The 17,111-nt window shown below is 36.7% G+C and overlaps 1 protein-coding gene across 1 annotated transcript in view; it reads right to left on the bottom strand.

Moving 5' to 3' along the window:
• The window catches only part of EDIL3 (EGF like and discoidin domains 3), a 229,263-nt gene that overhangs the window by 149,306 nt on the left and 62,846 nt on the right, over window positions 1-17,111 (bottom strand). Inside the window, exon 3 of the mRNA XM_085316785.1 lies at window positions 1,578-1,607. Coding sequence (XP_085172911.1) covers window positions 1,578-1,607 — 30 coding nt within the window. The remainder of the gene's footprint in view (window positions 1-1,577; window positions 1,608-17,111) is intronic.

The raw sequence follows: 17,111 nt of genomic DNA, 5'->3' as shown, positions 1-17,111 counted from the left end.
ATGAATACACAACCATCACAAAGACTGCAATAGTTTTAATTCAAAGAAAGATGCTATATATTCATGAGCTGCTCCACTGGTTGCAACCGGAATGACAGTTTCGCAATATGCAGTYTTTGCAAGACTGTTTTGGACATACAGGTATAGTTAAATCAATTCCATAAGAGGAAAAAAAATACTTTTGCTTTTTCTCTCTTCTCCAAAAGAAATAGGGCAGGCAAGACCCTGTATATCTCCTTTGTAATTGACTCTTCTTTTGAAGAGCTGCATTAGTTTTCTACTAATATATACTTTCCATGAAAATTTCAACACTGACAGACTTCCCAGGAAACAGTTGGAGGGTGATGCTTAACAATGATAATATATACCATAATATATACTCTTCAAGGGTATGTTGGTACTGTAATGTTCTTTCTCAAAATCTCCCTCTCTTCATGGTTTGCAATGTTTTTCCTCATCTCAGTCATGCTTTTTTTCTATTCTGCTACAGTCTTCATGTTAAAAGCTCTTTGGCTTCTTCCTCTATTCAGTACAATTCTTAACTATTCTTCCTCTCTCCTCATATTCTAATCTTGGCTTTACTCTCAGTCCTCTCCTTTATTATTCTCCATTGTATCCTAATTACTTATATTGCTCCCAAGCTGTAAGTTAGCGTTCTAAACACTGTCCTTCCTTGCCATCTTCCATTCTTCTGTTTCTTTCCTTACCTTTTCTGCTTTGCTCCTCTGGAGATCTTGACTTCTTTTAATAAGTCACTATAAAGTGACTGTCTATTCATTTGATGTTTTAACTCATTGAGTTTATACAACTTAATGTCATTTTAATTATGTTAAGCTGGTTAGCAGCACTCTTCTTTGGCATTCCCAATTAATTAGAAACAGTTAATCTTAGCAACAGAATAAACATTTCATGTGTGTATCTCTTGTGTAGCTTCTGAAGTAATTTTTATGACTGTGTTGTTAACTGTTGTCACTACTTGGCAGTCTGTCAATGGAAATAGAAGTTCTCTGAGCAGACAGTCCAGGCCATAGTTTGCTGAATATTTACTTTAAGCAGGATGCTCTGCGTCCTCTGTTCTTCCCTTCCTCTGCTGCCTGTTCCCAAGCTGTACTGTCTTTAAAAATGTCAATTTGGGGATGATTCAGTTGAGTTTCATCAGTATAAAGGCAGACTACAAATGAGCAAAAAACTGATTATTTTGAACTCCTGATTGTTTCTGACCTGGTTCTGTGTGTGCAGCCCTAAGTACCAGCTTAGCCAAGGAAGGAGCATAAAGGAAGGAACAAGTAGAAGAGAAGATTTTGAACCACTACTGGAATAAATGTTCAAATTACATATCCTGGTATCTCCAGGATTGAGGGAAAAACAGTCAAAAGGAAGGGGAGCAGGCAGAAAAAAAAAAAAAAAAAAAAAAAAAAAGAAAAAAGGAAAAAAAAGGAAAGAAACTACATTGATATGGATATTTAATACATGTAATGTGTGTAATGTGCGCTCTGGTTATAACAACAAAAATAAAAAACCTAGCCATTAAGAATTACCGAGGTACAGGCATAATCATAATCATAAATCACTCATACCTGCTGAAGTTGGTTCCTCTTCATCTGAGGCTGCACAAAAGGGGGTGGGGGGGTAGGGGAGGGAGGGAGGAGAGAAAGAGAGAAAGAGATGAAGAAATCCAAATAGTGCTGTTATAATTATTTACATTTTATTAATGTATAAAATGAACAAGCAGTCATCCTAGTTTATTTTATATAGTTTGAATCATCTTCAGCAACATCAGATATTGCATCTGAGATAAATGCGTGTGGATAAATAAAACAGGATAAATGCACCTGTTTTAACTCTCCAGTCCAAACATTTACTGTCTGAAGAAAGCAACAGGAATATGTATCTGCATACTAGAACCTTTCCTCTTCTGTTGTAGATAACCATTAAATTGCCTTAAGTTACCATCAGATTGCACCTTAGACTGTAGACCGCAACTATTTCCTGCATATTCAACAGAAAGTCAGTACATAGATGTATTCACAGAAAACTGTATTTTACAATTACGTCAGTGACCTAGTTCTTTCTCTCCTTGCAGTCAGAATGTTTATATACACATTCATCATAAAAATGGCTTTCTTACAGTCTTGAAAAAAGTTTTCAACAAAAGAGAAAGCAGCAATCAAGTGCTTCTCACCTGGATACTCTAAAAGCATCTTGAAGTCTGAGAGGACTCTCCATAAATGTGATAGAAACCCTCTTAAGGCATTAAAGACAGGTATCCATATCACTTTTTTTCTTTTAATCAATCTCTTCCATCAGTTGTTATCCAAGCTTAATCTGTTTGATTTCTTGCAAAAACAGTTCCACACACACATTTTTCCAAAGGAGTCCTCTCTTCTGCCTGACAACATAGCCCATTTATCTGAGCCTTGACAGACTGAAGGGCCCAAAACTCCTGACGTCCCCGGAGGCATTAACTCACCACRGCACTTCTAGAATTTGGCAGCGACAACGATTTCAAACATTTCCTCAAAGATCAGTACCACACTTGGTAAATCGGCTGGTTTGCCCTCACTATCATCCCATGTATCATGATCGGAGAAAACAGGGAAGGTGCAGGAAACTCTTTCCTTATTTTAGTGAAACTTTAAAAGACATACTAGAGGCCCCTATGGCTGCGAGCATCTTCTCAACAGACATGAGTTACATTCATTACTAAGTATAAAACCTAGCTAATTCAATACAATATTTTATATGCAACTGTATGTGACCATCACTCTGGCCACACCATCACTCCTAACTGCCCACTCCTAGAGTGCTGCTCTGTTAGGTGCTGTCCAAACCAATCGACAGAAGATAACRAATTACTCTCTGAATGAAGCACCAGCCAAGTATCTTGTCTCTGACTACAGTTTTCTGAGGTAAAAAAAATAAATATGTATTTATATAACTTAGTGTTCTAATAAACAGAAGGATGCATTACAAGAACAGTACATCATGAAATGTATAATATAAACTGTTCTAAACAAGGTGCTTAATAGTCTATCCTCTCACTTTTATAAATTTTCAAGTCTAGATGCATATTTTGACATTACATGGATCTATTATGATGTGTGTGCGTGTGTATATATATATGTATGTATAAATATATAGAKAGAAATTTTATTGAATATTTACTGAATTTAAGTAAAATGTGCTTGTAACAGTAGACAATTTCAAAAAAAAAAAAAATCCGAGAAACAAAGAGAAAATACTACTCTATTGTTTTTAAATTGAACTAATCAGACACATCGTTAGTTCAAAAACAACACAACAGTTAGCTCCACACAAGGAATTGACTTTTAAACCTTGAGAGCAACAGAAACAGAGGTAAATAAATTAATTATGAATTCAGTCCAAATTACGTATGTTGCAATTTCTCAAGCTATCAGTAGCAAAGAGGAAAACTAAACAAGCTGAACAGAACATGAAAGTTAGTTAGAATTTCAGTTATTACATTATGTAAATGTCCAAAATCTCTATTAGACTGCAAGCCCAACTTTTGCTTGAGCAACGAATAAATAAGAATGTGTGACTCTGTATGCGTGACTGTGCAGGCATATTAAAATTAAACAACATTATTCAATTATACAAAGTATATTCAAAATTCATTCCATTACCTTTTTCTTTTTAAACAGAGAGCCATTTAAATATTATTTGTAGAATTAAGTTCTGTGATGAATACTAGCATTGGCAATGCAAAGCTGGATTCTGATACTGCTCTGACGGATGTTTCAATGGTACCACTCTGTGCTTGTGTACACATCCGTATAAAATAGGATAACTGAATCTCAGCTGAAATAAACCATTCAGAGGCTGAGACAGTTACGCTGGTAACATTGCATCTCTGCTTATTTCATTACCTTTGACTATTTCACTGCTGTTTTAGGCCATAAATTCTTTCAGAAAGAGACTATGTTTGCTTCTATTCCCGCAGAGCTGAATTCTCTTACAAATAAGCGCAACAACTGATCCTTTATAGTCTCACATCTCACATTTTTTTCCAGAAATCAAGCGCAAGACAATGGAAGTCTTTGTCCTTAAAATCAGTAACCTACGCGCAGACACTAAGATTGCACGTACTACGTATATTGTGCCTATTAAAGAGAGAAGGCCGCTGTAACCTTTAGTGAGATTAGAACTACTCAATATATCTTGTCAGAGACCAAAACATTTAAATTCAAAATCCTGACTGGCTGAATTAATATAATATTAATAGAGAGGTGTCACTGATGAAAAATTAACTCATCTTCCTCATTGCAGTCTAATGGCATGCTATGATATATGACAGCAGAAGTTCAGAACTGCTTCTGCAAAAGGCTAAGGACCTAGGTCTAGTTGTCAATACCGTATTTCTTAACCCTGCACCTGTCTGGATGAAAGATGTATGTTAAAATTAGATATGAAAGTACCAGCATAAACTTATTCGGATTTCATGCACACATTTATTTATTTTTTTTATCATATGAGCTTAATCTCTCACTATCTGCAGCAGGATTTCTTTCGTCCCACACAGCTTGACAGATCACATTTAAAAAAGAGCCTTTAATAAGCCACAGAGTACTCAAAGAATACACTATTTTTGCTTTATTGTCCTGCCTCAGTTGGAATGTCAGCACTCAACTCTCCATTAGTTAAGTAAATCACTAAATTATCATGCTGAAAAATCCCCATATGACACTTTTTTCCCCTCTATCAGCAGTGATTTAAATCTTGAAGTTATTTTAAAAAGCTATTTATACAGTGAGTCATACCCACAGTAATGAGCTGTAAATTACTTTCTTTACTTATTTCCAAGAGGTGGAGAGGGGATAAGCTGGAATCCCCTTGCTCCGGTGAGCTGGCAGGGTCCGCTGACTCGTTCTGCCTGGCCCTGGATCRGAACAACCTGCCCAGCTCCCTCCTCGGGCCTCGAGGGGCGAGACCGCGCTGGAGCCAGGTATTGGACACAGACATCCCCCAACAACTGTCACGGGCATCTTAAAGCTATGGCCTGATAAAAGTATTGCATGACCTTAAGCTGTAAACCAGTCTGCACTTTTAAAATATTTTCAAGCACGTATTTCTTCCTCATGTAATGCATCACTGGCAAAATATAATAAGACATATGGCAGCACTGACATTAGCTCCTTTTTTTTTTTTTTTTTTTTAARAAAAAATCTGATGCACATTTGGGACAATTCAATCACATTTTCCTCAGAGGTAATACTGAAAGGTAAAAGCATACTACGAAAAAAAAATAAAAAAAAAAAAAAGACAAAAAGACAAGACACAGGGATAGATTTGGAAAGAATATACAAGGATATGTATCCTCCAGCATATAGCACACTATTAGCCTCAGAGTGATACCGTGAGAAAGCAACTTTCAGATAGTATCTGAATACCTATACCAAGCTTCAGAGTATTTGTAATACAATGGTAGATTACTTGAGAAATCTGCAAAAAATCTGAATTTTGAAGCATAGTAAAAGTAAAGTTGAGGGAGGTGGAATCACCATAACATTAGTTTTTTGTTTATGGTAATGTTTGTGTTACTTACATTAATGTAAACTATGTTCGCCCTTAATATTCAAATAAAAGGTAAGAGATATTTATAAAAGAATAAACTTTGATATACTATATTATCTCTATGTAAAAGGCTATGCAGGGAGAATTCTGCAAAATGATCCAAATGAATCACCTGTGAGCAGTAGGATCCAAGAACAGGAAGCAACGTTTTCTGTCTTCAAATTAAGAGAACTTAAAAGTAAATGATACTGTACTCAGTATTAAATCTCAAGGTATCAAGTTATCTTCAAACTACTACAGCTTACTGACTTGCAATAAACTCAGCATCGGTAGCTAAGACTGAAGTTTTAATGATACGGACGTTTCATTGAAAATACCAGCTGTAGTGGCCTCTCCTCCTCCCTGCTCTCCAGACCTTGGTTTGTTTTCCCGTAAGCTGGCTCAGTGCTCTTCTCCGGTTCACAGCGCGGCGCTGCAGGCAGTACTCGCGTGAMTGATGAGGCCGGGTGTCGTCAAGCAGAGGGCTAATCACGACAAGCAGCGTCTCCACCAAAGCTCCCGCATCACCAAACGGCAGCCTCTCTCTGCCCCACTCTGCCTGTGATGCTGAGTGTGAAGAGGACCTCTCAGAGCCACAGCTTGGATGATTAACGCTAACTCACCACCTCATAGCGGCTCGAACGGTTGCCACTGTAATCGGTGATATATTTTTTTTTCCCCAACACAAGTTATTAGAAAGGAGGAGTAAAACCCAAGAAAAAGAATTCTTTCACGAAGCATAATGTGTCTGCCTACATTTAAATCAGTTCACACCACTGCTTGAAATAAAAATTAGGGGGTATTGAATGACACTCAGTGATATTTAAGTGGGGGTGATGAACACAGGAACTTTGCCTCTGATGATGTTGTASTGACTTCAAATAACAGATTAAGTAAAAACATTTTTTTTTTAAGCTTCGTTCCTGTTTCCTACACAAGCATCTGGCCCCTGCTCCTATTTCTCTCTCCTCCCTACCCCACCTCTATAATCTACAAATCTGGTCTAATGATGTGATTGCTGGGCTACTATTTCTCTCTTCAGCTCAGTAATACTGAGTGATGACACTGAAAATGGGAATTACCATATTAAACTGTTTTGTATCACTCTCTAATTTTAAACATTTCTTCCTTCTCTGCTAGACTCCTGACTCTAGAGTCTAGTTCTAGATTTTGGTCTAGAATTTGGTTGTCAATGAATTTCAAAAACACAGCATGTACGCTAGTTGATCAGGGTACATCTGCTAATGCAAATAACAGTTTTTTTCTCACAGTTTTAAAAGGAAGATGAATTTGTTATTTTGCTGGGGTTTTTTTCTTTTCTTTTTTTTTCTTTTTCCCCTCCAGCTAGCAGGTAATGCTGGGACACTGGCACATCTCTTCACAGGACTCTTCACAGGCCCTCCGGAAGGGGCCTCTTTCTGTCTTCAGCTGGCTAAGCTGCATTTGAAGCTAATCTTAAAAAGCTAACAGCAAGAAGGAGAACACCAGGTAACTCAGTCTTGCATGCCTATAACTCCCCTATGCATTGATAAAACTATGCTCGGATGACAGATGTTAAGTGAAAATCAAAGTCATTAATTAAAAATCCCTAGAAACGTCTGTAGCACTTGAGAGGAAGCCTGCATGCTTATTTTTCACAGGTTTGCCTGGTTTAAGCACTTGAAACCTATGAAAAAGTCATTCTTTCTTCTTCCTCTCTTAATTTTATTTCAGGAAACAAATTTCTAACAGAAAATTGGCCACAATTTCCAGCAAGCAGATGTAGGAAATTCATCACTGCATTACAGAAGTAAAACATTTCTACTCTGAAATATTTCTCTTGCTGTGAATACCTTGGGCATTTGACCAAAATTTCAGGTATAGTTGAAATGGAGAATATTAGCTTCCTTTAAAATGACTGTTGGAAATGCCCTGAAAGGTGATTAGTTTATTCTCACTTGATTCTTATTGACTTCCTAAGTGAACACATCAGGGCCTGGTGCTGAATTAGAAAATGCTTAAATATGAACCAAATATTTCAGAAAGATTTAGCTGGCAAATGAAATCTGTATTTTGCAGGAGATAAGATTAGAGAATGATACTTGTTTTCTGTCTTTGCATTCACAACTCTGTAGGACAAGGAAATCAATCTGGTACCCACTGAAGAAATACAGAATCTAGTATTTGGCAGAAGGCTCTGCTTAAGAAAAAAATATGTAAAAGAATTTGTTTTTAAAACAATTATTCACTCCTTAGTGACTATTCACTTCATATTCACTTCTCCTGCCAACATTTTCAAGTGCTGCCAAAGGCACAACAGTACTTAATGCAGCAATTCTGAAATCAGCAGTTGTTTGTCATGACTTGAAACATCACATAATTTTTATATACATTTTTTWATATATATATAAATATACAWACACAGAGCGTATGTATTGTTTTAACACATGCATGTTCCAAAATAAAGAAAGTTTTCTGAAAAATATTCTAGCACTTTCATGTACAAAATCTAGTGTACTCAAATACTTAAGGTATTAAGACCATAAATTACAGTGTAGTCTTCATTTCTTCAAGTTTCTAAGAGCCTTCTCCACCATCCAAATATACCCTTAAAACTAAATATTGAAAAAGGCTACAAAATACCTTTATGATTAAACAGGTAACTGCTAGCATCTGCTACACTTAAAGATGCAAAACCTGATCCATTATATGTCCATCATCATATGTGGGAGGTTTCATCTTTCAATTCAAATTATTTCACATTTATGAATGCCTGAGGATATTTCATTTGGGTTTTTTTTTTTTTTTTTGATGTTTTAGTGGAAATCCAGTCAGTTATTCTTACATGAATGCAGAATTTTCAAAAAACAATGTTTTACACTGTAAAATAATAAGGATGATGATATTTTCTTTTATTTTTCAGACTTTCTCCCCCTTGAGAAAAAAAAAAGCTACAACAAAAGCTGACTCAGATGCTCACAATGTGTCCAAGTCTGGTTTGGTGCTTGCACTAGAGGCCAAATGACCTGACCTGCTCCAGATGTGTACCCAAGTATTTGACTTGGGTTAAGTGAAAGCTGCCTGGATGCAGTGCCACGTACCCAACTTGTCCATACTAGCAGGGGAGCAGATCGAGGGTCATGCAGCAGAGGCTGAGTGAGTGGAAGTAGTTTGGTCTGCTTTTGAGAGCAGGTTTCTCAGAGGACTAATTCCTCGCRGAGGTAGGAGAACAAGGCTTTCTCAGATCCTATTGCAGCTACAAGACTTCAAGCAGAAAAAGTGGAATGGCTGAGCGTGATTTGAGCATCCTCAAATCTAATATCAGAAGAAAGAAGCCAGAGTTACTACTATATTATATGATAACTAATTAGCAGAAAAAGTCCTTCGATTAACTGAGAAACGGTAATAGAAAGGATACTGGTGATAACCAGTACTGAAATACAAAYTGAATTTCAGGTGTTGGTATCTCCAAAAGGAAGTCAGCAAAATTGAAAGGATTCAAAAGACAATAAGCAATGCTCAAAAATCAAGCAAAAATAGCAGTGTTAAGACAAACAAACCAACTCCAAGTCTACATAGTCCTGTGTTGGTAACACCAGACATCCATGTTAATTCCTGAGCCTCAGACACACCTGGACCACCTAGTCTGCTGCCAGCAAATTACTCCCAAATTAACTTGTCTCACTGAAATAACCATTAGAAAGTTCAGCTAGCATCCAGGCAAGACTGACAACTTCCAAATCCTAAAAAATTTCAGTGCAAATTAGAACAGTCATATGGAACATGCAGTTTCTGATGTGCTTTCCCAAATACTTGGCAGCTTTCCAGTAAATTAAGATTTTTCTAATATATCATTTGCTGGTCCCATTCTTCCTAGAGCAGAAGGCTGTGTAAACCAACGAACTAATAGACAAGAGCTTTATCATTATATGAAAATTCTTCAGATTGTATGAAGATAAAAAGCATTCAACAGTCTGTTTACCAGAAGAAAAATCTAAAACAGAATAAACAAAATTGTATAGAATCAGAGGTATACATTCCTCTGTTCAAATGCCTTCATAATCCTTACAGAATAATTATTATTTTTTTAATTCAAGTCTACAGTACTGTTTTGAGCCTGACTAATGGTCAGCATACTGCTTTATCGAGATAGTTTCCATGCAACAAGATCTTCATCATAGAAAATCTGAGCTTTAAAAATTGTAAAATGTGCCAAGAGGAGAATTCAAAGGAGCAGATGGCAGCTAAAATAAAGGATATTGAGTTAGAGGACTCCCTGCACGGGAAAGGTAAAACCAAAGGGGAAAGGCTTTGATGAGGTATGTGTTTTCAATAGTCTTCCAATAACTTCAGGAATGAGGAACGGGAAATACCCCACCATAAGACTACACAGTATAAATACAGGCATAGCAAAGAGAATACTTGAGTCATGATCTGAGTAACATCTAGCAGACATTGTTGAATGAAAAAAAAGTAGTATTTTGATTGTCCAAGCTAATTCTGGAGGCAGGAACACAACACTTAAGGAATAAAGGACACACCAGTACACAYTTTTAATATTTCTGATTCTGATTTAATACTTCTGAGCAGAAGCAAAAGATCCTATTGCTTTTGAAGTCAAAATTGGTTTTATCTTTGACTTCAGTGTAATTGGAATAAACACCTGAATATATTTGAATACACTGCTGTTTATTATCAAAAAAAAAATATGTTGTAAAATATGTATGATGTAGAGTGYAGCAAAACAATGTTAATAATGTCCAACTTTAATAAAACCCTGTCCTCCTCTCGATCTCAAAGAGCTTACAACCATAGGTCTATGATAAAAATGGAAACACAGACTCATGAAAAATATTAATTAATACTAGGATATCAACAGGACAGTAACAGAGAGAGTACTGAACCTGGACCTCTTCAAACCCAGCACTTATTCTGTGCCCCTTAACAGACTGTCTGACCTAATATATGGGTGACAAAGCAATTTACTTTAAACATGGGAACAGTCCTAATACTACAGATCATTGTACTATTAACCGATTTTATTAAGTATAGGATTTTCTTCACTGATATTTGTATTTCAACAAAAAGAAATGCCAAAAAAGTAACATTTAACCCATGCTTAATAATTTTAAAACCAGACGTTCTTCTCTAGTGCTGACACAAACATGGCTTCTCTATATATCATGAAATAGGACAAGAGAGAATATGGTGCTATGAGGCACAAAAATACATTCTTGGATGACGGTTTCTACTTTTCTCAGAAATGCCACTTTATCATAACAAATCTTAGTTTAAAATAGTATTAAGACTTTTTTTTTTACTCTCATTTGTCATGTATACACTATTCATAAAATTTCAGATAATAATTAAATCTTTAGTTGTCAAAGCTATTTTTTCTGAACACGGAAAGTAAAGATAATGTACATTGATTTTTCTTTTATCTTAATGAATGAAGCCACTAGAAGTCAAAAGTTTATCAGTTTCCCTGACTTAACCTCTGCAAAAAGCATTTTAACTGTAACTGTCAGTCAGTATTCCAGGACTCCTCTATGCCTTTCAATTTTCATTAGTGTAGCAGTGAGGCCTACTGATTTTTAACTGTGGTCTTTTCTTAGATTTTTCTCATCCTGAGTATACGGATTTTACGGAATCCACCTCACCCCTACTTTTGCCTACGTTCCTTAGAGYAGACTTATTCATTTTCCATGTATCTTCTTTTACAAGCAGTGTTCTGCATTTTCGGAAGAGGCTTTGCACCCTCTCCTGTGGCTGCGTTTCAGAAGGAATCAGAACCAGCATCTCCCTCTGCGGGAAATGAGAGCTGTCGGGTTCTGGCGAGCTGCGTTAAAAAGCTGCCCTTAATTCCTTTTGACTTCCCCTCTTCTGACTGCGAAACAGATGGCTCAGCCTCCCTGGGAGCTACCCTCGTCCCAGTGATGCTTGAAGGAATCTAAAGCACCTTTGGGAACTCGCACCTCCCTTCCACGAGGCAACAGCTCCAGCACACAAGAAAGCCCACCACTGAAGCCCACCACAAAAAAMCATTACTATTCCTACAACCTCTTGTCCTAGGCACCTGAGATTTTGCCAAACGCATTTTACTTGACCAAAGTCAGGTCTTTGCATCTGGATTTTTCTTAATGTCTTGTGCTCTTCAAWAAGAGGGCATATAAAAAGGCTGAGTATAAACACAAAGCTATATATTGCTCTAAACCATTCAATACAAGATCTTATCACTTATCTGATGGCGCAGCATTTCTCTTTGGCCCTCAAAGTAGTCACCATTCTGGATTGCGTGGCCACCTGACATTAAATACAATTTTATATTTGTCGTATAGGGCTGTACATTGATATGAGTAGAGTTAAGAGAGAGTAACAAAATGTTATGCCATAGTTATTAAACTTTTTCCCTTTAAGTATTTGCCACCTTCCATTCTCTCTGTGTGATCATCTACTATGTATTTTATAATATGTTGACTGCCATACTATCATTATTAAAGTAAATTACATTTAAAGCACTAATTACWGTCACAGTGATGAAAACCTCTTACTGCTTCCATAGCCTTCATCTGTAATGTCCAAGGTAAAATATTTTTAAGTGCATGAAGGGATCTCTTCTGGGGATCTCAGAAAATGACAGGCAGATATTCACATCCTCAACTCAGAACTACTGAGAAAATCTTGATTGGAATTTGATTGATTTAAGTGCTCTAAGGGAAAAGAAATTAAAAACTTGGTTTCCCTGCCATTGGCAGCTTTATTGAGGACAGAAACAGAAGAATATTATTTTATTGTTCTTTCCCCATACCCAACAGCAGAAAACGTTGAGCAGACTATGTTAACCAGAAGTGAAAAACTCTTTATATTTGGGCAAACCTACATCTCTATTCCATGATGGAAGTGAAAGATCTAATTTTATTTTCACCTCTTTTAAGTGACAAAAGAAAAAAGGGCAATTTTTAAACTGTTGAAAGGTTTTTCTTTTTTAATTCAAAATTAGAAACTAATAAACTTTGACCCACAAAAAAAGCAAAGTGAAATTCATTAATATTTTTTTATTAGAATTTTCCTAAGTTTTTTAGTTTCTGTTAGTTTTATGTTAAAGATATTACTTGTTAGTTTTTCAAGTCAAAAAGTCCTTCTGAACTTAAACCACATTCATGAATAATTTGCATGTTCCCCATGGCATTTTCCAGTTAATTTAATATTCATGCAAAAAAAGTTCAGGCTTAAAGATGAGCAAGCTAGATGCGTACAATGCTAGCAGATGCAGTTTTATTTTACTTCCCATTACTTAATTTCATTACAACATTAACATCAACATAAAAGAGTATCTAATAACAGCATCTAATAACAAAGTCAAATCAAAATAACTCTGCTGACCTAAGTCAAAAGAAATAAACATTCATCCCATAATATTTTGTCAAATTAAATTAAAGATTTTTCCCAAAAAACTTTTTCCTTACTAGGAATCTTATGATATCTTCGCAGAGTAGAAAATATTTTCCTTAAGGGATCTCATTAGAATATTAAATTTTAAATTAAGCCATGTATTTTAAAGTCTGTTAATTACTATGTAGAGCATTCTGCAAGAGCTTTCTACATCAAAGATCATAATGATTAAATATAAGATATATTCAAGAAACTAGAATGAAAAAATAGTAGTCATGAAAAATTCATCAGGTGGGCAAATTCTTCTACTTTATAAATATTCTATGTTTTAACCTAGTGAATTTTAGCCATGACTTTGCATTAAAAGGACAAAATAACACACTATATATGAAAAATACATACACACACACACACACACACATTTATTCACACGTGCTATACCTCTCGCACCGCTTGGGGCCAATTCAGACCTACACAACGCAGACATAAACTCTGCTGAAATCACTGGAGGTCTAACCAGGGCAGAATTCGAGCTAATGACTCCAGGATAATTCCTCTTTAATTAGGTCAAGATTTCCCAGCAGAAGCTGATCATGTAAATTTTGCTACCATTTTGCCATGACAAACGCTTACCTCAATGAGTGAGAGTCTTAATGAGGTTCTAGCTGTTTTCCAAAAAATATCGCAGCGCAAAAATCTTCCGCCCTCACGCCACGTGCGGCCTCACAAGTCTCGGGGAGGTCAGCGGCTGCAGCGCCGTGGCAGGGTGCTGCGTGTGAAGGAGGGCAACCAGGTCACAGGAGAGGGTTTTTTTCTTTCATTTTATACAGGCAGACGCTGTTGGGATCCTCAGGGGAGAGGGCAGCTCAATTTAATGAGCTTTCCTTTCCTTTCCTGCAGATAGTCCTACACCTGATTTATCAAGCAATTTTCAAAGTCACCAGTGGGCTTCCATACAGTCACTTTTGTGGGCTGAGGGGCTTAGTAAAAACTGAGGAATGGCAAACGTTGTTTGCTTCCTAACAACGTTAAGGAGGAAAGAAAGAAGTTAATTATAAATCCAAGCTATCCATAAAAACAGAGTAAGTAAATGGAGATCAAGCACATCAAAACACGTCCTGCCCGCATTCCCTCTCCTTTATCCTCTAGGAGTCCTTTTGCCTGCCTTTCTTACTCATCTTGAAACTTTAAAGGATGCTTTTTGTATGTTTCCTGTATTGCTTTTTCTGTGCTGTGTAGTGACATRATCTGTGCTTTTTTTTAAAAAAAGAAAAATTTTCTAACAGTAATCTTGCAAATTAATTCAGAATGTTCTAATTGATACAAACTTCCTTGTTTCTTCTTGTTTACTGTATGCTATGTCTTTCTTTTTAAACAGTTCGCAGTGTTGCTGTTTTTTGTGCATCAACATTTTCTAGTTTGCTGGACCGCGAGTTATTAGTACACGGCCCATCTTCCAGGCATGATTTAACCTTAATACATGTTCTAGTACGACAGTCATGATTCAGTCACCCAAATCTCGTGTGCATAAACGCTGTTGGCTGGGGATTTGTTTCCACCCTTACGATGCTAGCGATCTTAATTCTCTAGGCTGTTTGTGTACTGGACTTCCTCCAGGTCTCCTATGCCAAACCAGGCTGTGAGGAAGGCTCTCACAAGCCTTCCTTCCGTGAGGACAATCCTGCAAGTGTGTTGGGGCCCCTCACAGTATGGGCCTATCATCTGCTTCTGCTCTGCAATAAAGTTACCTTACAAGTTGGCACCACGTTATAACGTGATCACAGGTTGCTTTTCCCTGAATTCTTTTCAGTAAGAATTCATTGCCTTAATGCCAGCTGCGCCTTTTGCAGTTAGCCAAGGATACATCTGGACTCACAGGCAGTCTATACACATTTTGGAATATCTTACAAAAATATCTTAAAGAAGTCAGAAAGATCCAGAAGAATTTAGCATTTCTCATCCGATTTTGTTCAGGGTAGATTAGACTACACTGGATAATTGTCAGTATTAGTACTTTTTTTAAACAACCATTTCAGTTATTTGGGATAAGAAGGGATCTGCAGTTTATCCAAAGGACTTTCTCCCTGATACCAAGCTGCTGATCAAACCTGGTGTACTTGAGAATATTATCAGGTTTCACACTGCTCATTCTTTCTTTCATTAGCATTACTGCTGAAAGAGTAATAGAAAACTGTATGTCTATATTCAGCTTCTCTCTGGGTGCTCATCATGTTGAATCACAGCCTTGTATCTTGTTCAAATGCATACACTAGTTTTCTGTTCCTCTTTCAGGTTGAGGCCACTATTGATAATGGACTATGAGCAGTCTGATAAATAGTTCGCAGCACCTAGCTGCAGAYGTGGCAATGACTGTGCTGTTTGACTGTGCCCATTTAACAGCTTTTCTTGTTTCATGGCTTTCTTGTCAGATGTCTGTATTTACCCACTGACCTAAGAATGATTTTACTCTATGTCAAACAGTCCCATTTCTATCATCTCACCCACTGCTTTTTAATATTAGGAATAAATATTAAGGTAAAAACAATTCTTGGATGTAGTATAGAATATCAAATCATACCACTAATAATAAACTTGTCTCTTCTTACAACACTGCTAAGACAGATTGGGGTTAAGTTACCCAGTTCTCATGCCTACACTACAGCACACACATGAAAATATCAAAGGATGTTAAAATGAAAACCTCAGAAATGTTACCACAACCAGAAATACTAGAAATATTAGAAATAAGGTTTAGGCAGTTCTGTAACTTGGCTGACTGAAACATAAACAGAGATCACCTGATCACTACCTATCAGTAGCTCCATACAGAAAGTAAATCCAATAGTGAGAAACTTCTTTTTCAATACACCTTGCTGACAAAGATACAAAAGTTCAGTAGCTGAACTGTAAATTGGAGACATTCACCTCAAAATGTGATGTGACTTTCTAGATGCATAGACCTACCTAACTGTACATTGGACCATGCTGCTAGTCAGGTCAGTGGTCAGGAACAAATTTACCCTGATAATCAAAACAGGGACGGTTTTCAACTACTTTTAGAGCACTAATTGCCAGCTGGATCATCTGAATATTTCTCATCCGATCACATCTCTGACACTAAATTCGCCTCCTCTTTGCATGTATCACACATGCAAGTTTTCAGGAAACTACAAAATTTTATTCTAACTCTTTTGGCTTCATGCAGCAATATCTGGGTGAGACTTGATGTCCTGCTGATTTACAGAAGCTCATGCTGTATTTCCTAACAGTCCATTCTGGTCATAATGTTGATGAAACTTCATAGTTAGTCAGAAATTCAATTTGGAATGTCGTTGCATACTTGTGAATAATGGACTTTGACTACTTGGTAGTATACTAAAAAAAGAAAAAAAATGAAAAAAAACCTCACAAATATACTGCTTCAAACACCAGTCACCGTTGGTGTAGTTACATACAAGAGGTATATGGAGTGATTTTGTTGATGACACATGCTAATAAACTGGGCATATTTTTCCACTTTCCTTGAAGCATGACATTTGTATTCTCAGCTACTCAATCACCACTTAGCCTTCAAGTGTTGGAAGCTGAGCTAAAAAACACTTGATTTTGGATAAAACCTATTTAGCTTCTTCTACTGTTTTGAGGCCCTTCTACAGGTTCTTCAATACTTCCTATATTCCCACAGGGTGAAAATGCCTAATCTTAATGACTAAATCCATATGCCACTTATTAATCAGTAAGGCTCAATTTTCCTGAAGTTTCACTTGAACATTATAGAAACAATTCCCTCCTCTCACTTTTTTTATGCTACTACTTAGCTGTTTTGCTAGGCACTGTTTTRATTCCTTTTAATCATGTTCTTTTCATCGCTTTCTTCTCACCAGGTAGACCTTTGCCATTATGTTTCATGTTCTGCACTCTGGGTTTCCTATTAATCACATTCTCTTTGTTGTTCCTATTCTCACCAGACAGAGCATTACCGCTATGTTTCAATGTACCACATGCTGGCTAATGACATGAAAAAAGATCAGTGCTTATAAAGCTAAATTAGCCCCTTCTTATCCAAACACTACAGCTAACACCATATGAACGTACAAACAAACTAGATTTTTTTCAGTCTCTCTCTCTCTCTCCCCTTGCCCATCCCTTCCAGCTCTAGTTCTTCT

This window comes from Rhea americana, unplaced genomic scaffold (genome assembly GCF_003343005.1).
Source record: "Rhea americana isolate MKP2758 unplaced genomic scaffold, rheAme1 scaffold_114, whole genome shotgun sequence".
Classification (NCBI taxonomy): Eukaryota; Metazoa; Chordata; class Aves; order Rheiformes; family Rheidae; genus Rhea; species Rhea americana.
The sequence above is the reverse complement of the archived record's forward strand: the minus strand, read 5'-3'. Positions and strand labels throughout refer to the sequence as shown.